Source organism: Helobdella robusta, assembly GCF_000326865.2.
Source record: "Helobdella robusta unplaced genomic scaffold HELROscaffold_6, whole genome shotgun sequence".
Taxonomy (NCBI): domain Eukaryota; kingdom Metazoa; phylum Annelida; class Clitellata; order Rhynchobdellida; family Glossiphoniidae; genus Helobdella; species Helobdella robusta.
In genome coordinates this window covers 4,599,287-4,625,327 of record NW_008705330.1, presented here as the reverse complement: position 1 = coordinate 4,625,327, position 26,041 = coordinate 4,599,287, and the positions used below count along the sequence as shown (strand labels likewise).

At 34.0% G+C, this 26,041-nt stretch overlaps 2 protein-coding genes across 2 annotated transcripts; both read left to right on the top strand.

The window, feature by feature from the left end:
• Positions 1-628: 628 nt before the first annotated feature.
• Positions 629-6,438, top strand: HELRODRAFT_189442 (hypothetical protein; the record flags this gene model as incomplete). The annotated part of the gene is made up of 9 exons (XM_009029380.1): positions 629-996; positions 2,011-2,072; positions 2,427-2,534; positions 2,815-2,894; positions 3,547-3,643; positions 4,218-4,327; positions 5,087-5,152; positions 5,771-5,896; positions 6,260-6,438. The coding sequence occupies exons 1-9, from the start codon at positions 787-789 to the stop codon at positions 6,436-6,438; spliced, it is 1,038 nt and encodes a 345-aa protein (XP_009027628.1). The 5' UTR covers positions 629-786.
• A 2,629-nt stretch (positions 6,439-9,067) lies between these two features.
• On the top strand, positions 9,068-14,284 carry HELRODRAFT_189441 (hypothetical protein; the record flags this gene model as incomplete). Its single annotated transcript, XM_009029379.1, has 5 exons — positions 9,068-9,096; positions 12,012-12,075; positions 12,275-12,346; positions 12,705-12,988; positions 13,017-14,284. 4 exons carry the CDS (start codon positions 9,068-9,070, stop codon positions 12,873-12,875), a joined length of 336 nt encoding a protein of 111 aa, XP_009027627.1. The 3' UTR covers positions 12,876-12,988; positions 13,017-14,284.
• Positions 14,285-26,041: the final 11,757 nt, after the last annotated feature.

Sequence of the window (26,041 nt, the reverse complement as noted above, 5' to 3'; positions counted from 1 at the left end):
AAGTATATACCAGAACAGCAACTACACGCATCTTAAAATTGCAGAAGCAGTCCTAATCGACATCAATAAACCAAAAATAAATATACAGCAACACAGCAACACCAAAGTAATATACCAGAATAGCAACTACACGCATCTTAAAATTGCAGAAGCAGTCCTAATCGACATCAATAAACCAAAAATAAATATACAACAAAAAATGACAACCTCACTTCCAACCCGGCGCTTAACCAACAACGAAAACAAAGCACTGACGATGATTCATTCGGAATCGAAATATGGCCTTATTTGCAGCATGAATTCGAAAAATAAGTTTATTTTGAATTTTAATAAACTAAACGTTCACCAAAAAACTTTAGTGAGAAAAATCGAAAAAACGAACTACAAACATATTAACGCCAAACATTCGGTAAAATTTATAGAATATTGTAAAAATTATGGTCTATTACCAACATATATATATATATATATATATATATATATATATATATATATATATATATATATATTTATATATATATACATTTCAACATATTTATATACTATATGTATATATTTACATACATTCCGTATATAATATCCTACATATTATAAATGGCGTCAACATATGTGCTTTAGTTTACTTTTAGTTAGTTAAGTTCAATTGCTACAAACGCTGAATAGAGAAGAGATGATTATTCTTCCTTGTATCTTCTAAATTTCATTAATATTTGATCGCTACCGTGTGGCATCTTAGTTAACTTTGATTTGATTTAAGGGAAGAAAGTTGAATTAGCGCATGTCAAAATGCCTATTGACGAGGTAGAAGGTGATGTTGTTCATAATAACAACACTGTTCAGGAAACAGAAGCAGACAGGCAATCGGTTGGGTCGTCAGATTCTGAGGCCAGTTTAGGCGTGCAACTGTCAAGCAGATGGAAGTTTTACAATGTTATCCTCATGGGCATTACATTTATGTTCCTCTTCACTGCCTTCAATACTTGCTCCATGATTCAAGTCTTTTTATTTTAAATTTTTAATAATAATATTTTATTATTAAAATAAAACATAGTATTGCAATATAATATACTTTATATAGTATAAAGTTTATACTAAAAGAAAGACTATAAAACTGTACTAACTATACTATACTGTACTATGCTATATTATACTTTAATAATAATAGCCTTATGCTTCTTAATATAGTTATTGATTAAATTAAATTAACTATATTAAGATTTTAATGATTAACTATATTAAAAAACAATATTTAAAATTAAGTAGCTTTAATATTAATTTTTATTAACATTAAATGATTAACATCAACAGATTAACTGTTAATTTGTTAATCAGTTAATGTCAATAATAATTAATATTAAAGCTACTTAATTTTAAATATTGTTTTTTAGCATAGTATCAAAGTTCAAATTGATAACATGATTATAATACCAATAATATAATAAACAACAATTTTTTGTTCCTTTTAAGGTGTGGTTACATGTCTTATTATCAGTTGTCCATTTTTTTCTGTTTTAATTTAAATTTTTATATAAAAGATAATTAAAAGCTTAGAGAATGAAAAATTTCCACATGACATGGACATTACGCTTAATTTTGTTTCATATGTAAAATTTGTAACATGTAGATTACATACAGTCTGTCCTCTCATTAATAGTTGAGTTATGTTTTTGCATGTTGTCTTGCATATTTCAACAAGACCAGTGTTGTAAGCTTGCATGTTATTGTAGAGCCAACATAATCAAAAGTTGTCTTTTTCTGTATCATTGTCAGGCTGCTGTTTTTATTGATTTTTTTAGTAAAGAGCTGTTTCATTTTTTTATGATGAATTGATTTATTGATTTTTTCAGTAAAGAGCTGTTTCATTTTTTTATGATGAATTTATTTATTGATTTTTTCAGTAAAGAGCTGTTTCATTTTTTTATGATGAATTTATTTTTATTATATTACTGTAAAGTTGAAAAATTGTATTACTTACATCTACACTTTTATCAAAATTTTTTGAACAAACAGACGTTAGTTCTTGAAGGAGCCAATATTGAAACGAACAACACTTCTGGGAATGGTTATACCAGGTAACAAATCAGCTCATCGAAACTTTTCTTCTTCCACAAAAATAACTTTAACTTTTCAAAAATTTCCACTCTTCTGTGCATCTTTACATGGTTAACAATTATATTTTGTAAGCGACTTAACAAATAAAAACAAATATTTTTTTTTCATCTTTATAATTTAATTATTATTATTCTAGTGAGCATAAGTTTGTGGATGCGAGTGACATCTTTACACTTGATTTTTTTTAATACTATTTTCTGATTTGAATGATAAAAATTAAATAAAGACATCTATACTAATTACTATTTTTGAGTTGAATGATAAAAAATAAGTAATTAAATAAACAAAGGTACTTAGACTAATTACTGTTTCAGTTTAGCCTTGCTGTACGGGGCATTTGCAGCCTCGAACTGGGTGGCCCCCTCCTTTGTGGCGGTCTTCAACTCCAAGTGGTCCATGATCATCGGGTCGTCACTCTATTGGTCAGTCGTCGTCTCTTCGTAAAATTTTGAAAATGTGTCGCATTATGCTTTTTGGTAATTTTCTATTTCTGTTGTTTTTTCATTGTGTTACCATTTTTATGTGATTTTTTGAAGAAGATAGCAATTTTATTTCATTCAATGAATTTAAAATTTGTAAATGTTTCAACCGAATCAAATCACTAAACGTTTTTATCATGTCATGAGGCTGAATGTAATGTATTTTCCTATTGCTTTTCTTCATTATCATTTTTATTGGTATTATTATTGTTGTTATTATTAGCGTTTTCATCGGGTTTTTCTTGAGACCAAATCAGATTTCGTTGTACATCACGTCCGTCCTTATAGGATTCGGAGCTGCAAGTGAGTGGGGGCTGTTGAAATGATGAAATTATGCTGATAACGACTATTATGATTATTATTGCGATGGACGTTGTGGAGGTCAGAGTCCCGTGAGGTCAACCTCAATTTTAACCGCACATAACCGCGATTTTGAGTTGTTGTGTTTGTTTCACGGTTGCAATTTCAGCTGAAGGTCAAGTTCAGACTAGGATAAAGTACAACGAAGGTCGTTTGTAAAAAGAAATGACAACTTTAACAAACTTTTTATTTTCCATGCCTGCATACACTTATAGTTTACTAATATAAATATTTATGAAATTTAATTGATTTGGTGTAAGTTTCAAAAGTAACTGCGTACGTGCGCTTTAATCGTGGGCGGTTGCGGTTTTTCGTTGCGGTTGCAGACGATTTTTTGTTGTTGCGGTTTCAAAAGTTTTAACCGCACGTGGAGGGCTGTAATGGAAATGATGATAACGAATACGGTGATGATAACGATAATGAGATTTTTAATAATGTCTAGTTGTAATAATAATAATAAGCTTATAAATTTATTTTTTTGTTTCGTTAATATTATTTGATGTTGCTGAAATCGATAGGTTTCGATGCACGTATAATTTCAGCGTCGTCGTGTCAATATCAATAAGCATTGTTTCATGAAATCACTTCCACGCAGTTCTATGGACAGCACAGGGCAAGTTCCTGATATCCAACTCAACTCTGGACACCATGACCAGAAACACCGGAATATTCTGGGTTTTGTTTCAGTCAAGGTTGAACATCAAATTTATTCATGCTTTTTTTAACGTTGGTTGGCTTAACATTTGTTTCGTCATTTTTTTCTTTTGCGAACGCTAGAATGTCAGTGAAGTTACGTTTTCAGTTCAGGTTGTTTTTCATGGAGTCAGTATAGTTGAGATTTTTAGAATGAGTCACCATTAATTGTTAAATGTTTTTCAACTGTCGCTGTTTTTCTCGAATGTAAAATCGCATAGGCTTGCGGATGGCTCTTGTCCAACTTCGACTATGGTGGTGGGGAAGATTTCATCTTATAAATGAGATAAATCAAAGAGATTCAAGAGCCAAACTTGTAATCAGTCATTAAGAATAAACCTTTCAGGCCAATAAAACCATAGCAACTCACGCACGTAGTCAAAGAGTTTTTGTAATGAGCAAGAGCCTTTGCAACGCTTCATTAACAGAGTAAAAAAATTTTAATTTATATATAATTATATATGTAAATATATAAATAAATAGATAAAATAAAAATATGTATAAAAATAATAAGGCTTCTAGAACTGTGCTTCGAAAATATATAACAATAAAGTTCAAATTAATTTCATTCAGCCTGATCTGGGGCAACATATTTGTCATCTTCAAATTCACCGGCTTGACGAGTATCGATGGTCCAACGAGGACCGTCGTCTTCGCTGGTCTCACCTCAGCTGCCTGCCTAGGTGCCGCTGTTCATTTGTTATTATTATTCCTATTATTGATTTACTCTATTGGCATTCTTCTTGGGGTTTAACTGTGATTTAAATGCTTTGTTGAGCGAATAACTTTTCAACTCACGTTTGAAATTAATTATTGTAATTTCTATAGTTGTTTTTATAGCTCCTTCATGGTGTTATGTTTATAACATGTGTGGGTCTGGCTTAGTTGGCTTAATTATGACTTTGATGAATATCTTGATTGATTGATTGACTGACTGACTGACTGACTGACTGACTGACTGACTGACTGACTGACTGACTGACTGACTGACTGACTGACTGACTGACTGACTGACTGACTGACTGACTGACTGACTGACTGACTGTTTGATTTTGAAGTTGCGAAAGTGATTGTGTTGTGTGATTCAAGATGTTCATTAATTCATGATTTGTTACTTCCGTTGTTTTCCAGGCTGTCTGTTGATGCTGTTCTTTAAGAGTGAACCCAAATCTAAATCCGAGCAAAAGTTAAAATTCTGTTACATTCTTTCGTGATTTTTCATCGGTATTATTTGTTACATCATTATTATTATTTGTTTTGTTTATTTCTATTTTTACTTTGTCTCAACCAGTTAATTTATTATTTTTTTACTGAAGGATATCTCCGCTCGGAGCATTTTGTTAGTATTATAGTATTAGTTAAGTTTTAATTTGCGATCATTCCACTTGAACTATGAAGAAGTGGTTTGAAATTTTCATTTTAATATTAACACGTTGATACAGTTCAATCCGTGAAGCTGCTCTTCAACAAAGAGATGTTGTTACTCTCGGTTATTTTCTTCTATACTGGTACGTTAGCTGGCAATTCGTTTTATTATTTAAGAGTCTTTCTAAGTTCCTCTACCATGCACGTGTAATGAGCATCGCTCATTTCCAGAACACGCAAAGTGGTGTCGGGCAACTATTTCTGGGCTCCAAAAAAGAATGCCCTCTTGTTGTCACATTCGCATAACATTACATAATATAACATAACATAAAGATTTAATAGCGCAGTTGATGAAACTCATGAGCCTACATCAGAATGTTCCATTCAATAAAAATATAATAGTTATTAATAGCGGTGTAGTAATTTATCTCCAGTCTTCTTGTTTTTGTTTTCTCTTTCATTCATTTGGGTTCAATTTTAATAATTTCAAATCCTCTCCATGGTCATTGTGAGTCCATCACATTCAACTTTTATACCTAATTCAATTTCTTCGATATTAAATTATTCTATCACAATAACTTCACACGCCTATTCATCTCTGTATTTATTTTAATCTTTTCAATACCTTCTCGAACTTGCTTGCCACAGTGCCCTGAACTTATCATGTTACCTCAATTTCTCAATTTATTTCCTCGCCTCCAATTAATTACCCTTCGATATTATGCGGTGTGATGTGAAAGTACGAATTCTCTGTTGAACAGGCCTTTCAACGTCCTTTTGGTCCTCCGTCTTCATAACGTCGGTCGGACACATGAGTTACTTTGAAGATGACGCCAAGCAGCTGTCCGGCTTATGTGGACTGACTGCTGGCTTCGGAGAGATGTGTGGTCGGTTTGTTTCTTTGCTATATTCTTTCTTTATATTGTTAGGTTGTAGGCTCTCAATCAAATTTTTGTTCATATGTACAGAATACTGTAATAAAAAATATTATTTACCTGATTTTGCGTTGAAGCGTTGTATGATTACGGCTTAACAAGTTACTATGTAGAAATCGATAGCGTTGCGTGTCTGTTTAGAGAATGATATCGCTTGTAAGGAAGTGTAAAAATCGTGATAAAAATGAAGACAACAGCAATAATAACATAATGATGGCACAAGTATCTTAATAAGTTTACCAGTTCAGTATGCAGCGTCGTCGTTACACGCCTCTGTAGTTACGTTGCCCTTATTAATCCTCTCTCCCTTCACAGGCGGTTTGTTATTTGGCATATTCAGCAAGTCCTTGCGAATAAATGCGTCGAACCGAGGTTTCGTGATGTTCGTCGGGTACGTGCTGCAGATGGTTGCCCTCTTCGCTGCCTTCCTTACGCTGGCCCCTGAATCACCCATCATGGAGACTGACAACCTGGCCTATTTCACACCCAAGTAAGTCTCGTAACGTGTGTTGTGTTTGTGTGCACTGCTGTATGTGTGTGTATCCTTATGTAAACATTACATTTTTTCAAATATTTTTAATTAAGCCAATATTAGATTACTATAAATAAAATTCAACGCAATTTTTTGAATGGGATATCGTCAGCATCAACAAATCAACAGATAATGAATGCTTTATTGCGCTTTGGGCAAAAAATTTCTTTGAATAAATAACAACACACACTTATTGTACATACACTATGTCGCTGAAAATTTCTGCAAATGATATGCCCTTTGTTATAAAGAGCCTCATAGCCTGGGTGGTGTCAAGAGGTAAATGACTCATTCGAGGCTTTCGTACATTTAAGTGTAATTGTGCGGAGGAATTTCAAAGTGCTATTTAGTTATGATCATTTGCTGAGGACAAAAGTTGAAAAGTTCACGTTCTGTAGCGATGTCGCTTGTTAGATGCATGATATTTCATTTAATAATTGAAGTTTAATAACGAAATAAATAAAAAAAATTATCTTTTTTGTTATTAAACTTCAGTTAATAACTGAATCGTTCATTGGATTGAAATATCATTCATCTAACAAGTGACATCAATACAGAAATATATCAACCACTTACTTCTCAAATTATCTGCATAATTTTTACTCTCTCTTTTGCTTATCTCATGAAATGCGAATTTTTGTTTTTACTATTTCTAAAATTAACCTCACTCGCTATCTCGTGTCATTCACTTCAACTGCTATTTATCTCTGGTCCTTCTCGTGTTTGTTACATGCCATTTACAACGTTTCTTGGCAGGTTATTCGTCTTAATAGTCTACAAAAAATTTGTTTACCGTGATTATTTAGCTATTTTTTTTATTTTTTTTTCATTTGAGCTATTTAATTTTGGTAATGTATGATTATATATATCCTGGTTATGACATTAAACTGACCCTCACTGCCTTGTGAGTGATGTTGGATCATCAAAGGCTAGGCCCACCGCTTATAACTGTGGTTGCGTAAGGATGGGCGTCCTGCTTAAAAATTAGCCAAATAAATTACTTATGATGACAGAAGTGACAATGGCCCTCAGTATCCGGCAGAATGGCGTCGAGGGATATTTCGGTTTCATCATAGGTAGCCAAACGGCAACCCCCGATCTCGGGGAAAATGTCGTCTAAACGTGTGTTGTTGTTGTTTGTTGTTTAATGTATGATTATATATTCTTGTTATAAATTATAATTAACACAATTTGCAAATTCATTTTAACGAAGTCAGAAGGACATGATAAATTATGATTATTATTATTATTATTATTATTATTATTATTATTACTTATTACTACTGAGTTGCATGAGAGTTGGCCGATTTCGTTCAGCTCACTGCTCTTTTACATAATAATTGTTTTTTAGTTATTTAACTAGTTTTAAAATTGGTTGTTCGAATAGGAAAAATTCTGCTGATTGTGGCGATAGTTTTAAAACTTAAATTTGATTCGGTTTTTTATTTAATTTTAATTTTCTTAATTAATGGTATATATAGTGTAAATTCAAATAAATGTCCGTTTTGTAATAAAATATTCATAAACGTTGGAAGACACTCCTGGCGCTGTACTAAGAATACTGGATACACGAATGCTAATGTTGTTCGTACAGGTGCAAATTCTAACGTAAATATTTATCAAACATTTATAACTCAAATTCTGTTGATAATCATTCAATTAATATTGATAGTAGCAACTTAATTTCATGTTGTTGTGGCCAAAGGCCGTAAGGGCCTTACTATGCACCAACGGTCGTGCAAAATACAAAGAACGCTTCAACTACCACAAGACGCAACGGATAATAACATGGATATCACATCAACATCGCCAGATAGATTAATCTCAACTCAAAATCCAGACACATCTTCGTCATCGTCGTCGTCACCGGCAGTTGTGGCAACGGAATCGGCTATCCCTGGCGTAAAATCACCAAGAACGCCAGCCCAATGGTCCGAAGCCAACGCTTTCTTCCAGCTACAACGCAAACTGCTTCCAAGTCTCAACAACATCGACGAATTCACACTCTCATTTCAAAAAACAATATACAATTACTTTTCTCAAAATTATGGCATCATAAAACCTCACACAATACAAAACAACATCACAAACAAAAGCATCAAAGACCTGAAAAAGAAACTCAAATACTTGAAAGAACTTAGCCACAACAACAACAACTTTGACAATCAAATCACCAACACAAGCAGAGATATTCGCTCAAAACTGCAGTCGTTGAAGTTATCTAAATGTGCTGTGAAAAAATCAGACATCACAGCTCAACTTAAACGTCGATTCTGGTGGTGCTGCAAAAAAATATTCGACTCAACAAAAAATCTGAGACCTCTGTTTGCCGTTGATGAATGCTAAAAATACTTTACAAACATTTTAAACGACACAAATCATCATAGTAAATATCAACTTCCTAAATGGATTCCAAAACTGCAATCCCCAACTACGCCCTTCAACAACAGTCCTCCTTCATACCACGAGATTTCATCAATAATCTACAAATATAAAACTAAATCGTCACCATGCCCGCTTGATCAAATCTCAGTTATTCCCTTCAAAAAATGCCCAATCCTACGCACTATTCTACATGAACTACTAACACAATGCTGGAAATCTTCTACCATCCCTTCATGTTGGAAAAAAGGGTTTACAATATTAATTTATAAAAAAGGAGATGCTCGCGACCCTGCCAACTTTAGACCGATAACACTACAACCGACGCTATACAAAATATTCTCTTCACTCATCAACAATAGACTATACAACTTTCTTGAATCAAACAACATGATCAACAAAAATATACAAAAAGGGTTCTACCCCAAAGTTGATGGCCTGACTGAACACACCCAGCTCTTATCTCACATGATTAACGATGCGAAAAGGCACCAGAGAACAATTATCGTCACACTCTTGGATTTACGTAATGCCTTTGGTGAAGTCAGTCACGGCCTAATCTCATCAATCATGCACTACCATCACATCCCACTTCAAATCATAAACTTAATTGAATTTATATACTCCAACTACACAATTACAGTCTCCGGTTGCGATCAGTTGTCTCCTTCCATCCCGGTCAAACGAGGTGTGTTACAAGGCGATCCAGTCTCTCCATTGCTCTTCAACCTCTGCTTCAACCCCTTAATGAAAAAACTCGAAGAAACCGAATTTCAGCAGTGCGGTTACATATGGGGTCCCACAACAAGCCTTAGAACAAGAGCATGGTTACAATTTGCAGACGACACAGCAATCATCGCCAACAACACCGAAAGTGCACAAAAGCTTATTGACATAAACCGGGCATGGTGTATCGCAACCGGCATGAAATTAAGAATTGATAAATGTTCAACATTCGGTATGAGAAAAAAAAACGGTACTTATGAACAATTTCTCCCGATGCTGATTATCGACGAAAAACCAATTCCTCATGTCGACATAGGCGGACACTTTGTCTATCTGGGCAAAACCTATGATTTTGAAGGCAACAACAGTAGGGCTAAAGAACAGCTGAATGGTAAGCTAAAAAATTTGCTATTAGTGATTAACAAACTGGACACGACGGCAAATTGGAAACTACAAATTCTACGTAGATATATACCGTCGCAATTGGCATTTGAGTTGCGGACATACGACATTTCCTTGACCTGGATAGGCAACTGCCTCGACCCTCTCATTGTTGAATCGGTGAGATCATGGCTGTCACTACCTATCAGCAGCTGTGTGTCTGAATGCATGTCGCTCCCCTTCAAATTGGGAGGCTTGAACATTAGGTCTCTCAAGCACTATGCCGAATCTATGCGAATTAAACTACGCAATTATCTAAAATCAAACGGCAAAGACGAACTTAAGTGCTTGTGGGCCGAATCATTCAACAACTATATTGCGGTGGATAATCAGCTACCCGATTCGAACGACATCAAATCAACGCTCAAGGCACTAGTACTTCGACAACAAAGTACAGAATTTACACGGCTGACCTCACTCCGATGTCAAGGTACGATAGTCAAGGCAATCAGTGATCATATTCCGGCAACTAGAATTGATCACTGGTCACGATACATTGCAAACCTTCCAGAGGTTCTATTCAGATTCGTCCGGAAAGGTTTAATTCAGCAACTGCCAACAAATGCCAACCTGTCCAGATGGGGAAAGCCTTCCACTGCCCAGTGCTTGTTATGCAATAATCTACAAACGAATAAACATGTACTATCCAACTGCAGTTCTTCGTCGGCACTGGATAGATACACAACAAGACACAACAAAATATTGACAATAATCCTCGACAAATTAAAATCATGCGCCAACCCAGATGTCTCCATTTTTGCTGATCTAGAGACGGGAGATGTTCAACCACTATCACGCTTATTCAAGTCATTGCGACCAGATATCGCATTGCTACGCGGTGAAACGTTGGAAATTCTGGAATTAACAGTCTGCCACGAAACCAACTTCCTCAGCTCAAAAGAATATAAACTATCTAAATACTCTAATAATTTGAAAAATAACTTAATTGACGATTGCAAACATTTGAAAATAAAAATAAATACATTCGAAATTTCTACATTGGATTTATTCAAGCAATTTAATTTATCTCATATAAACATTGTTTGGTCTGATAACTTTTGCAACGACCTTATTAAGTCTGCTGTATCATCGTCGTACGCTATCTATTGTGATAGAAATTTGAAATGAACCAATTTTGAAACTAATTAACTCTGGCTGTACTCACTCGATTTGAATGATGAGCTTCGCAGATTTGATAAAACACTAATTATTTCATTGACTTTTCATTTTATTTTACTTAATTTGTATTGTCATTTTTATTGATTTTATTGATGAATAAAAGATTGTTCCCATTCTATTATTATTATCATTATTATTCTAATGTTATTATTATTATCATTATTATAATCAGGGACTCCTAATATTCATTTATTTATCAGGAGCTTCCATATTGATTGCATTTGACATTTTATTTTATTTCATTTTTTTTATTTTATTTTATTTTATTTTATTTGTACTGCCATTTTCATTGTTTTTATTGCCGAATAAAAGATTGTTCCCATTATTATTATTATTATTGTTATCCACTTGATTCAATTATTTATTTTTTTTTCAATTTCTTGTTTACATTTTTGTGTTTTTGTTAAAATAATTTGTAATTTCAAACCCATATAAAACTATACGAGTCTACTAAAATGATTTGTAATTTTTTTATAACGATTGAGCAAGAGTTGGATTGTTGTTTTCTGTTTGTTTGTTATTGGTTTCTACACATCTCAAAGATGTTGTCTGAAAAAAAAAGATTTTACATTCGTTAAAAGTCCTTGTTTCATTTGAAAGAGGTTTGATCTCATGAGAGGATCAGTAAAGTTGAAACATTTCAAAGTTTCAATGTTTGGACAGCCGGCAAATTATTTTAAAAATTAGGCTGTTTGTGTGTGTGTGTGTGTGTGTGTGTGTGGTGTGTGTGTGTGTGTGTGTGTGTGTGGTTCATTTACGTAGAAATCATCTCGAATGTTTTGCCTCAAGTTATAATTTGAATTGCAGCAAAGCGATTGTGCTTGTCAGTGCCTTCCTTCTTGGGCTGGGGGACAGCAGTTTCATCACACAGGTTGGTTGCTGCTGATGTGGTCAGTTTTGTCATCATCTTCATCATCGTCATTTTCATTGTCATTAGATATTGTCCATCATCATTTTTAATTATTGTCATGATCATCACCGTCATCTTGTCACCATGAACATTACCTTATCTCGTCATCATCATCATCCCGATCATCATATCATCATCATCATCATCTTGATCCACGCAGATCTATCCATCCATCAATCACATCTTCCCATCACAAATTTCATGTGCAGTGGCCCTCTTCAAGTTCATCCAGGTTTTTTTTTGTTGCGTTTTTTTCTAATTTTTGCTATTAAAAACCTTACAATTATGAAATATTGAAACCGATTTCAAATGGAAAAATTCTTTTACCAGCCTGACTCTAACAACTCTGTCGACAATAACACATTATGCATAAATCCATTGTAAACATCCACATACGATTGCTGGGGAAGTTCTTTGCTTTTGAATCCGGTCACTACATCTCTGGACCGCAGACTTTACCATTACGCCAACGCGCATCTTACCACTGTGCTATCTAACTGTCTTCAATTATTTAAATCTTCGGTTATTGTAGTAATCAATGATTCGAGAGAAAGTTTAATGTAATGTGATGTAATGTTACGTAATTGCAGTCTCTGGCGTCGACGGCGGCGTTCGTGTACAGCCAGTACTTGCTGCTTCAGTGGCAGCTCATCATCCTGGCGACAGTTGCCACACTCGGATGCACGCTCTTCTTCCTGGTTGAGAGGATCAACCACTTTCACGTTCTCAGAGAGTTCACTCAAATCCAATCGAAAAGCTGATTCGGTGTTTTATCCTGGATATCTTTTTATGAGATTTTGCGATTGGATTTGGTTCTTAATCGCTTTTTTATTCTTCCTGATGAAGATTAATGATATGATTCATTCATTCATTCCTCTATCCATCCATTCATTCATCTATTTATTCATTTATCCATTCATTCATTCAATCATTCATTCATTCATTCAATGCTTACAGCAATATTTTATCTATTACGTTCAATGAATCATGTATTTTATCGATTGACTGAGTGCTGGCATATTTTATTTTATTTTATTACATGAAGTCATATGTATCAGTCATCAATGGCGGATCCAGAATTTTGTGGTGGAGTGGATGATTGGGAAATCCAGAGTTGGTGACCTTTTTTGGTAACATTTTACACATAATATTAAATATTTTCTTCTTTCATGGTGGGCGGTGCAATCCTGGATCCGCCACTGTCAGTCATATTCCACGTGTGCCTATACAGATTGTTTTAAAATTGCGAGATTTTTAAATCATTTCAACGATTAAATTTTTAAACATTTTTTCGGATGTATTTTATTGTAGATAGCTTAATAACAATACTGAAATTTGACTAGATGTATTTTATTTCAATGGAGCCAGTATTAATATAGTTCACATCTGCCATCATGAAATTGATCGGCCACTTTGGTTCGTGTAATATGTATGCGACTGGCGGTTTGGTTCGTTCGCGTATCGGTTTGTTAAAGTTGGTTTTGGAGTTCAGCATTTCCACTATTTTTCAGTTGTGACCACAGAATATAAGCATACATTCCTACAAAATTATGGAAATCTTATCGAATTGATTTCTCACATTTATACCGCGCTCATATTAACTTCACATATAATTATGTTTTTAGGTCATGTTTTGGTTTGCTTATAAATATGGTAACCGATGCGCTAATTAATTAAAATATTTTATAGAATTTATCAGTAAATAAATAGAAAAATAAAACACATTAACGCTCTGGCGAACAACTGTTTGATATCTACTGTGAAAGGTTTTTATAATTTATACAGCTAACGTTTGACGGTTAGAGGTGTTTTTAAAATCATTAGCAATTCAATTAGTTGGTAGAAAGTAAATGAATGTTGTAATTATTTTACATATAATGAGCGTGGTTTTTAAATTTTTTTGACTCGTTAATAATGAAGGCTATTTTCTTTTTTTAGTTAGTTTTACGCTGAATATCGCGTAAACAAGTTTTGTTTTTATCCATTTTATTGGTAATTTTAATATTAATGAATGTGCAGCAACATATATTTATATTATTTATTTCTGGTTGTTGTGTTACCAATGAAATTTTGTTTTCAGCAAGATTAAACAATATGTATATGATTTCAAATGTTGTATAGTATATGTTGTTCAAATGGTTACTTTTGTAAAATCGCCAAAATAAATTTTTATTGAAAAATTTGGATTAGCGCAATAAAATGCGCCTGAATGAAAAGTTTAACCTCTCAACATAAAATTACATTAGTTGGATATACAAACCATTATACAACAACAATAATTAATAAATAAATATAATAAGAGCACGCATTTATGAAAATTTAAATACATTCAAATTCAAAAATGGAATAGAGGTTAATTAAGTTGCTTTCAAATTCGATCAATCAATCAATCTTCGTTTTGCGTCCAGAAACCCGGTTTCCCGAGGTAGGACGTTGTTCTCTTTGCCATAAACTTTTTGCGCCACATTAGACGATCAGTTGTATCCATTTCATTTAAATTTAGAGCTTTCATGTCTTGTTCGATTGTTTGCGACCAGAACTTCTTTGGACGGCCTTTGGGACGTGTGCCAGGTACTTCAACATCTGCAAGAGAAGTTATGGCACTGTTTTCACTTCGTTTGACATGACCAAACCACCGCAGACGGTGTTGCCGGCATTCGTCCTTTATATCATCTAAACCAGCACGACGCAGGATTTCGGTAGATTTGATGTGGTCCTTCAGACTAATTCGTTGCATCCATCGGAGCATTTTCATGTCGGTTCGTTGAAGTTGTTGTTCCAGTTTGGTTGTCATTGGCCATGTTTCTGCACCATATAACAACACCGGACGTATCACATATTTATGAAGTCTTGATCGTAATAGTAGTGGGATGTCACGCCGCATCAATATAGAGGCAAGGAGATGCCATTTATTCCAGGCTGCACGTATGCGTGCTCGAACGGCAGCTTCATCTGTTCCAGTACAATCCAGAACATCCCCTAGACATGATCGGCGAGTCTGGTGTTCCAATCTTCAAACATCTGTGCTGCATTCTGCTCAGACGTGGCTGTTAAAACGATATCATCAGCATATATTAGATTCCAAATGTCACCAGTGCGTATCGGTTTTGTGATTTCTTCCATCACAGTTATAAATAACAGTGGACTGAGAATCGAGCCTTGGTGAACTCCAATGCCGATGTCAAATGCATCTGTGTTTCCAACCGTTGTGCTGACAAGAGTCTTAGTATTCGTATACATTTCCATCACAAGTCGAACAAGATATTCTGGAGTGAGTTGTCGACGTAGACTCCACCTGATTGCTTCACGGGGAACTCGATCAAATGCTTTTTCAAGGTCTACAAAAATGTGTGATAGTTGTTGATGCTTTGCGAGGTACTTGCAGTTGCCGAAGGATGTGAATTGCATCAATTGTTGATTTCTCCGCTAGGAAACCAAATTGATAATTTCCGATTGTGATGCATGACGTTAATCTTTTCTCAATGATTTTCTTGACAATTTTCAGGGAGTGTTCTAACAGACGTATATCCCGATATGATGAACAGTTCAATGGATCGCCTTTGCCTTTGTATAGCGGGACTGTCATGCTATAGTTCCATTCAGTCGGCATTGAGCAATTTCTCCAGATTTCACGGCAAAGTTATAGTAACGTTTGGATACCTGCAGTACCAGATGCTTTGATAATGTCATTTGTGAGTCCAGAGGGCCCTGCTGCCTTTCCATCCTTCATAGCTTTCAGAGCTTCTGTAAGCTCCTCTATAGTGATGTCTGGAATCGGACCTTCGATGGGTGGAGCGTCAAAGTTAACATTGTTGGGATTTGTTTCGTTTAACAGACGGTTGAAGTATTCTCTCCACTGTAGCTTGATCTCATCTTCTTCAAGAACCATCTCATTTTTATCATTTTTGATACATGAGGCACCAACTATGTCTTTTTTCGTACGCTTTGCTTGTTTTGCTATACGATACAGAGATTTCATTTGTCCACCTTTGCTTTTAGTGATCCAATCTCTGCACTGCACGAGCCAGTGCAACTTGACGTCTTGCATAGTTCTTCTTCTCACGGAAAATTTTACGGTCATCAACAGATTTTGATTTTTGCCATTGCTTGTATGCAACTTTCTTTTCAGCTATTGCATTTTGTACACTGTCATTCCACCACCAAGTGTCACGTTCATGCTGACGTTTTGTACCAGTTTTTCCACAAACTGTAGTTGCAGCGTTTATCAAAATTGTTTTGTATGTACTCCAATCTGTACTGGCTTGCGATTGGTGGTCTAACTGTGTGGCGACAATCTGTTGAAATTTTTCTCGATGAATATTGCTTTTCAGCTTCCACGTTTTGATTCTCCGAGGCATTTGTTTAGACTTATGTTTTGACAGTTCGACAACCAGGTCTGCCACAAGGAGTCTATGTTGGGCGACACATGATTCGCCAGGTATAATTTTGACGTTTTTGAACAGCCTTCGGTGTGGTTGCTTGACAGCGAAGAAATCAATTTGCGTGGCTAATGGTCCACTTTTATATGTTATGAGATGTTCCAACTTCTTTCTAAAATATGTGTTCAGTAAACAAAACCCGTGACTTTCAGCAAACTCAAGGATGCGGTTGCCATCTTCATTCCGTTTTCCATAGCCAAAACCGCCATGCACGATGTCAAAACCATCTGTTTTCTCTCCAACGTGGCCATTGAGATCGCCTCCAATCAGGATTGTTTCAGATTTTGGTATTGTTGAGATGGTGTCAGAGAATGCAGCCCAGAAGTCATTTTTCATCTCTTCTGATTCGCCTGTCTGTGGTGCGTATGCAGAAAAAATAATCATTTTCAAATTCGATAATGTCGAATTGTAATTTTATCAAATTGAAAGAAACATCAGACTTCAAACTTGAATTCAACTTATTTCTATCCAGTATGAATAAGCATAGCGCCAATAAAATTGGTCAATAGCATTTTAATAATTAAACGAAGCACTTGATAAATCATTAATTAAGATATGTGGTACATAACAATCATACGCCACGATAGAAAAAAGATTAGTTGCTGTTTCAGTTGAAGAAATTCATTAAATCATTATAATTCTAGTTCAAACGTTCAAATTATTAAATTACATTTTAGATATATTTTGATTTAATTAATTTAGCAACACCAAATATCATGACAAAAAAAATTCGATAGATTTATGAAATGAATTTTGTATTTTTTCTTATAACGTTAAATGATGATTGTGGTTTTTTATTACTAGCAATAAGTTATGTTGTTGTTTGTCGTCTCAACTACTGAGAATGTATTTTTTATCATGTGTTATTGCGTGGCGTTAATTGACTTCTATTTGTTTGTTTGTATGTACGTACATATTTATAAGTGTATTTGTGTGTATATTTTGTGTGTACGAATGTAGTGTGAGTTTATGTGTGTGTGTGTGGTGTGTGTGTGTGATGAATATTAGAATCGTTTAGTAAAATTTCATCCTTAGTTTTTTCACATCATGCATGGTCATATTCATCAACACTAACAAAACCTCAATGCTACCAACGAAATATTAAACATGCCCTCGCCGGAATAATAAATGTTATTTAATTATAATTTTATTGAATTGTAATTATTATTTAATTATAATTATTATTTAATTATAATTTAATTATAATTATATTTGAAATGTCCAAAGCGGATGGCTTAAAGATAAATATGAAATAAATGTACGTCACTGATTAAGAAACGCAAGCGAAATAGAATAAAGCATGTATATGTAAAGTTTTTCAACATGTTCGTTTAAAAAAATGTTTCTGTATGAATGTTTGCTATTTTTATTTGTTCGTGTTTTCACGGGTTTTTTTGTTAAATTTTTGATTGTATATGCTGGTATTTTCTTATTGGCTGGTGCATATGTTATGTCATATGTTGTTATGCTCTTATTGGCTGTTGTTGGTATGTTCTTATTGGCTGGTGCATATGGCTGTTGCTATGTTCTTATTAAATGTTGTTGTTGGTGATAATGACGACAACCACGACAACCACAAATGTTGTTGTTGGTAATGATGACGACAACATTAACACACCGGTCGTTGGTGACTGCTGGGGTATAGTTGCCGGTGATGATGATGATAGTGATGGTGGTGTTGCTGATGACGAATTTAATGTTGATGATGAGTTTGTTGATGAAGGTGGTAGTGATGATGATGATGATGTAGTCGATGGATTTGTTGAAAATGGTAATAAATTTGTTGATGATGATGATGTCAACGAGGGATTGATGATTTGATCATTTGTTGTTTTCGTAGTTGGTGTAGTATTAGATGTTGTTTTTGGTGTAGATGTTGTTGTTGGTGTAGATGTTGGTGTAGATGTTGTTGTTGGCGTTGTTGTTGGCGTAGATGTTGTGGTGGCGTTGTTGTTGTTGCAGTGCTCGTCAACTTGCTTTCGTTTTGGCCGTCTTTCTGAATGGGTTGCGTTGAAGAGATGGCAATCAAATTGAAAACCACGTAGAATCCTAGCAGGGACATGATTTTTGTTGACGTTGTTTTTTTGTTGATGTTGTTGGTAGTGTTGATGTTGTTGTTGCTGAGTTTGTTGTCAACTTGTTTGCCGATTAGTTGATGTTGTTAACGTCGATGTCGTTAATAATAATAATTTTGTTGTTTCTGTTGTTGTTTTTATTGCAGTTGCTATTACTGTTGATAAAACTTTCGAATGTTGGTTTCAGCGAATTTATAAACTGTAGGCCTACTTATAATCAAAAAAAATATTGTAATCTTGATAATTATTTCAAACGGTAATTTAAAAATTAATGAAAAGCCACAACAAAAACAAGATTTAAATAAATTCGAATAAATCAAATTTATTATTACTAAATTTACAATTAATAAATAGTTAATAAATCAAATTTATAATTATTAAATTACTATTAAAAACTGAAATAACCCCAAAAAATTCTTAAACGGAGCATCTGACAAATTTGTTCGCAACGGCTCCTTATATAAGGAAATCTTAAGGTTTGTTTGGTTGGTTAGATGGATAGCATTTCAATTCCAGTGTCTCTATATGCACTTCCTTGGTTTTACAGACGTGCGTGAAATCTGATAATCACCATGCTCTTAAAGATATCGAATTTCTCGAAAGTGTTTTAAGGAAAAATATTAAACCTTTTTATTTTTCTTATAGTTTAAGGACGTATTCATATTGAAAGCTGCTTATCTTTTTATTTAACAATTTTTAATTTACTCTTTTGGCTTTCAATCAACACTAATTTTCACAAAACTTTAATAAATATTTTTGACTTTTCCATATTTTATCCTGTTGGGTTGAGTTAATTAAAAAATTTCAAAATATGTTTGCAGATTATTGCAGGTGAACACGTACATTTAAAAAAAACATGCAAACAGTTACTGGATATACACAACATGCATTGATGCAAACTCACACACACACACACACAAACGCACGCACATGCACACACATACCACACCACACTAAGACACATACACGTTCCCAGTCACACGGATTTATGAAACTACATAGGTACCGAACAAACACACATGTTAAAGGTCATCACACATGACTGTGAAGGCCGTTTTATAAAACCCCAAGCCTTCCTTCCCTACAAAAAATTTACATTACGACAAAAATTATTTTTGTTTTTTATGAATTTTGATTGAATTAAATAAAATTGTGAAAAATAAACATTTACACGAGTTTATCTGATACAAAAAGTATTATATATAAAACCAAAGACATACCCTGCCACAAACATTCATACTGATAGAAACTCGCAAGCACATTTATCGTTCGTACAAATATATAGGAAATAATGGTACGAGCGTCAATATTAATAACGAAACCACATGCTTCAAATAATTCTGAGTGGAAATATGCATCCGCGGCAGAAACTTCGTGACATGCACGAATATTATTTGGGTGTTTATCGGGATATCCTTTTTATTAACATCAAATTTTTAAAATTTTTCTGCACATTCGTAAATTTTATTTCATTATAAAAATTTGAACGTTTAAAAATTGTACAAATATTTTCGAAATATTTATTGAAAGGCTGTTATTGAAAATAATGTCTTCCCTGATACGTTATATTTCTTAATGACGTAGTTTAGGTTCAACACATTTTCTCTCTCTTTTTTCTAAAAATTATATATATATATATATATATATATATATATATATAGAGAGAGAGAGAGAGAGAGAGAGAGAGAGAGCGTATATTAAAGTTAGTAAAACTCAGTTTTTTGACAGGATTATTTATCATTTTTAGTTTTAGACACGAAAAGTCAACATTTTGAACTACGCACAACAGTTCAATTATTTTTGTGAATGTGACGCTGATGTAGCGGATTGCGCTAGTAGTTTGTTATTAGATTCGTGCAGTACTCAATCACCCGAGCATGAAAATGTATAATTTGGTAATAAAATTTCAAGACGTTTGTGATAAATAGCATCTTGCATCGGCCGAATAGTTATCATTATGTCTTACTGAACACAAACACTATAACTCGATTCTTTTGAGTGTGACGCTGATGTAGTGGATTATGCTGACTGTTTCTTACTAGATTCATCGTTCACGCAGTGCCAAACCAATCTAGGGGGAACACGGCGAGCACATAAAATAAAATAGGTTGTGTGTAATTACTTGTCTATCAATTACAACAAGACTATTTATATAATACTGAGACCCAAAATATTAACATATGGTAGGAATGCAGATATTTTTATAAAAAATATAGAAAGAGTTTGTGTCAATAAATTTTTGGGTTTCGTAATGTGGGATACTTATAAATATTTTTCTTCAATACAACGCATTACAACCGAAACTAATTCTTCCTTCCTGAGAACTTCAGTGGGACAGGAGAGTTTTTCTGATTTCGAACTGTTAAGCGTAGGGGAGAAACTGCTCGAAACAATTAACATTCAAAACATCATTCACAACCGAATCAAGTAGAATAACATGTTAGCAGTTCTGCGTTTGTTTCAGATCCGCATAAAAAAGCAGAGGCGTAGCTAGGGGGTGGGGGTACACATGTCCCAGAGCGCTAAGTAAAGGAGACCAAAATGAGGCTGACAAAATTTTCACAAAATGAGTAAAAATCTTTCACAGTGACTGAATCATATGTTATAATTTGTGTATTTATGTTTTATCTTTAAATACAATGTTCCATTAAAATTTAAACTGTTTTTGTAAACAGTAATTTTTACAATGTTAATGTAATAAAAAATGTGATTAAACATGGAGAGGGGGCGCCAATTTTATAGTTTATCCCCAAGCGCAAAATACCCTGGCTATGCCTCTTTAAAAAAAGAACAAAAAATCTGCAAACCAGCCAATGGTAAATCGCAATGCCAATCATTCCTTAAATATTAATACCATCTAGCTTTTTATGGAAGTGCTGCCGATTTTAACACGAGCAAATAAAAAATTTTACCCATGGTTTTACCATATTGAGAATTATTAGAATCATTTCATGAAACAGCTCAACCGAATGACGTTTCAGTGCTTCAGCCTTCGCTTTCTGTTTTAAATCCAAGCTTACTTCAATAAATGCATGACGTCACTGTTGTTATCAATTGCAAGGTTTATGAATGGAAAATATGATAGGGAGGGTAACAGTATAAAACAAACCTGCAAAGTTTATAATGGAAAGAATGAATGAATGAATCATTGACATTAATAGACTGATTGAGTGAGTGAGTGAGTGAGTGAGTGAGTGAGTGAGTGAGTGAGTGAGTGAGTGAGTGAGTGAGTGAGTGAGTGAGTGATCGATTGAGGGCTTGATTGAGTGCTTGACTGAGTGATTGATTGAGGGCCCGATTGAGTGATTGATTGAATGATTGATTGAGTGATTTAATCATCAATCAATCCATATCTATCAATCAAAATTCATTTATGTAGCCAAATTTATATAAAGTTTATCAAATTAAAGTAATAGCTAGTCCACCAGTTTAGTTGCTATTGAAAATTTCACAATTAATTTAGTAGGCTATCAAGCGCTTCATTTAAACTATCAAATGATCAAGCTGCGTCCTTGTTCAAAGAATTTGAGTAAAAATGTAAATCGATAATTAATAAGTCAAAAATTTCTTAGTATTTTAATTATTTTCGCTTCAATTTTGAAATTATTAGTTAATTAACTTTAATTTTAATTGATGAGAGGTTAATTTTTATAAATGTTTTCATCAACTTTGATTAAGAGCTTTTTTTTACGGATGCTTTTAACTTCTCTATTGTAGTGTTTTGATTGATTGTGGTTCTCTTTTTTTTGTTAACAATTCATTTCTTTTTAGCTATAAAAATCTTATGTCTTCAAAACACATATTTCACACTTTGCTGATTTTGATGAAAAATAAAATTTTTTAAATTTAATTATAATTAATTTAATATGAATAATATTTTATAATCAATAATGATATTATTAAAGTTAAATTTTTATCTTTTTAATTTAATTTTAATTTGTTATTAAATCTAAACAGACACCTATTTTTTAAATATGATTTTCTGTTCAAACAAATGAAATGATCTACTACTCCATTAATAACTTTACTAATGAATGACTTATCATTTATAATTAATTATCAGAAGAATATAAGTCAAGAATGAACGGCCATTGTGACAGTCGATCTCCAACAGAAGAAACAACAGCAGATACATTTCTACTGCCAACCACTGTTGTTAGAAGCTCCAATCAAAAGTCTGAAAATTTTTACAAAGAATCAAATTCGTTACCTCTCAACTTTTCTCCTGCTAAATTTGCATTTTTCTACGATGATTTACAATCAAAATGTTCTTCTCACCACCAGTCTTCAGATTTGAATGATAAGACAAAGTCAGATAGGATCAATTTCACAAGAACTGATGTCTTATTGTCACCCAAATACAAAGGAAAAATAAGTCTGTTCAATTCAAATCTGGATGATTATGAAACTTGTTTGTCAAAAATTGATTCTATTCCCATTCAGTCTGATAACAGTTTCGATGAGGGACTAGATAAATCCTGTAAATTGAATGATAGTGGAACGATAGTGGCTACTAAGTCAAATCTAGGTGTTGACTCAAAATCAAATGAATTAGGTGTTTCAGATGATTCTTCTAGTCAATCCATTTTCACTTTGGTGTCACCTTCAAAATTGCCTAAATTACATTTAAACAAGCAGAGCACTACGAGCATCAGCAGTGACTCAAAAGTGCAGTTGGGTCAAAATTTATTTTCAGATTCGAACATGTCGCAATCTCAATCCTTCAACGACATGACTGATAATTTAAAATCAAAAGAAGCCAAAGAACCAGACAAGAGTGCCGATAATGATCTGATTTACCAATGCAATGATAATGAGAAATATAACACGATAAGCTTTATTCCAACTTGTAAGACAGCACAGACAAATTTTGATGCTGATGAAATGACAAAATCAGAGAAAGTTAGAAAAAAGACATTAATAAAAGTATCAGTGGAACAAAAAGATGGCACAAGTGATGGCAATTATAAATTCAAATCAAACCTGAACAGTCGGTTCAGTAAAAGTCATGAAAATTATTCGAGCAATCCTCAGCACTCGGGCAACTACTGTGACGACAACTCGAGGAACAAAAATTGCAACGAAAGTGAAAATGAAAAAAAAATGGATGATTACGATGATGACGATGACGACGAAGAAGATAACATGGCTGTATCATTAGATCCATTACATTTCTATGAGACAAACAGTCTAGCTTCTAGTCGAACTGAAAAGAGTTGTTTTGAGGATACAAATGATTCATCTGCAAATGATAAAACTGATGACTTCAATGTCTCTACAAGTGATAACAACTACAATTACTATGATGATGATGATGATGATGAAGAAGAGGATGATGAAGATAGTGGTGATGAAAGTCCTAACAAATTGGACAGCATAATGATGATGACTCCATGCTTCAATGCAGTCAAGCATCCCAAAGATGGTCCTCATCAAAATGATGTAAAGGGTAACTTCCTACTGGGCAATAAAGTTTATGATAACAAGAAATGCAATCAAGATGATAATGCCCGTGAAATGAATGTTCCTAACAACACATCTGAAGATAAGGAGGGTGGTAATGATAATGATGATGACGGTAATGATAATGATGATGGAGGTAATGATAATGATGATGGTGTGGATGAAGAGGAGGATGAGGAGGAGGTAGAAGAGACTTTCGAGTTTTCGTGTGAGAGTGAACTGGAGAAGATGAATCAGTCGAGTTACGATGATGATGAGTGCAAGGAAGTTGCTGGTAGTGATGAGCCCTGCAATGATGAGGAGGGCTGCAATGCTGGGACAACTAAGAGGGATGGTGGTGATGGTGAAGATTATGGGGACGACGACTTGTTGGTGAACAACATTGACAGCATCGCATCACAATCTGACAAACAACACCAACAACGTGTTGACTACCTACAAAACAGCAACAACAGGCAGCTCAATCGCAAGAACAGATACACGATGATTTCTAATCAGAAACCAGTCAAAAATAGTTACGAGGAACGTTTACTGGCTGAATTCAAGACAGTCGTCGATCGAAGAGGGGTTCGTGAGAAGGATCGACCGTCTGCTGCGAGGTTGGCCAAACGACTCTACTTCCTCCAGGGGTTTAGGAGGCCTGATGTCACCAGACATCTCAGTAAAAGGTTTCCTTTACTTTGCCATTTCAAATGTTGTGTATAACATTTTTTCTCATAAATATTTGCCATAAATACTGTTCTCATCCTCATCATCAGGATTTCAATTAGCTTTCATTCTTTCAGGGTTTCTGTTTTTGAATGAGGCAAATTATCAATGTTTTATCATTTTCTTATTGTGTTTCCATCTCTTTCATCATGAAACTTTTTGCATCATTATTATCATCACACACTTGTTTGTTGAAAACTTAATTCTGAGGAGTTTTTTATGATTTTGTTAGTAATTTGTTGTTATTGTTATTATTATTATTTTGCAAATATATAAATGGTTTTCACTCACGATATTTTGTAACTAGGAGGTAATGACAATAGTAGTAGTAGTAGTAGTAATAGTAGTAATTGTAGTAGTAGCTGTAGTAGTAGCTGTAGTAGTAGTAGTAGTGGTGGTCATGGTAGTGGTAGCAGTAGTAGTAATAGCATCCATCAATCAGCATTGATATCTGTGTGGAAAGTAGATGAATATTACTGAATAAACTTTGTGAACTGCATTTAATTTATTTTATTCTGGCATAATTGGAGTCTGCTTATATAAATAATTGTTATGATGACACTAACGACATAGGTAAGAAATAGCAATAATATTAACCATAATAATAATAATTAAAAAAATAATAATAAAGAGGTTTACAGACTAAATAAACAACAATAACAACGTCAATTAATATAATGATACTGATGTTGTTGATGTGGGTGTACATATGCATGCAATCATTCCATCATACTATTGATGACCACTAATGATCCTTGTTGATCACTAATGACCACAGAAACAGCTTTGCCCTACTGGTAGGTGAGGAGTTTCTACGCTACTACGACTTCACTGGTGAGGCCCTCGACGTGTCGCTGCGGAAGTTCCTGAGGTCTATCTGCCTGAATGGCGACATCATGTGCGACAGGGAGCAGATATTGAGCTACTTTGCTCGTCGGTACTGCCAGTGTAACACTGAGGCCTTTCAAAAAGAAGGTACCACACTTTGTGGCAAGATTTTTCATAATTTTGTTTTCAATGCGATTTATCTGGCTAATAATAATAATAATAATAATAATAATATCATATTATTATTATTAGGGATGCACCGGATTCAGGTTTTTCAAATCCGGCTGGGGTCGGACTTGGCCGGATTTGAAATTCAAAAACCGGCCGTGGCCGGAGCCGGGTCCGGATTTTAGTTACCATTTTACATACGTTAGAAAAAATACTCGCATTTACGGTTATCTACATGTTGAACAT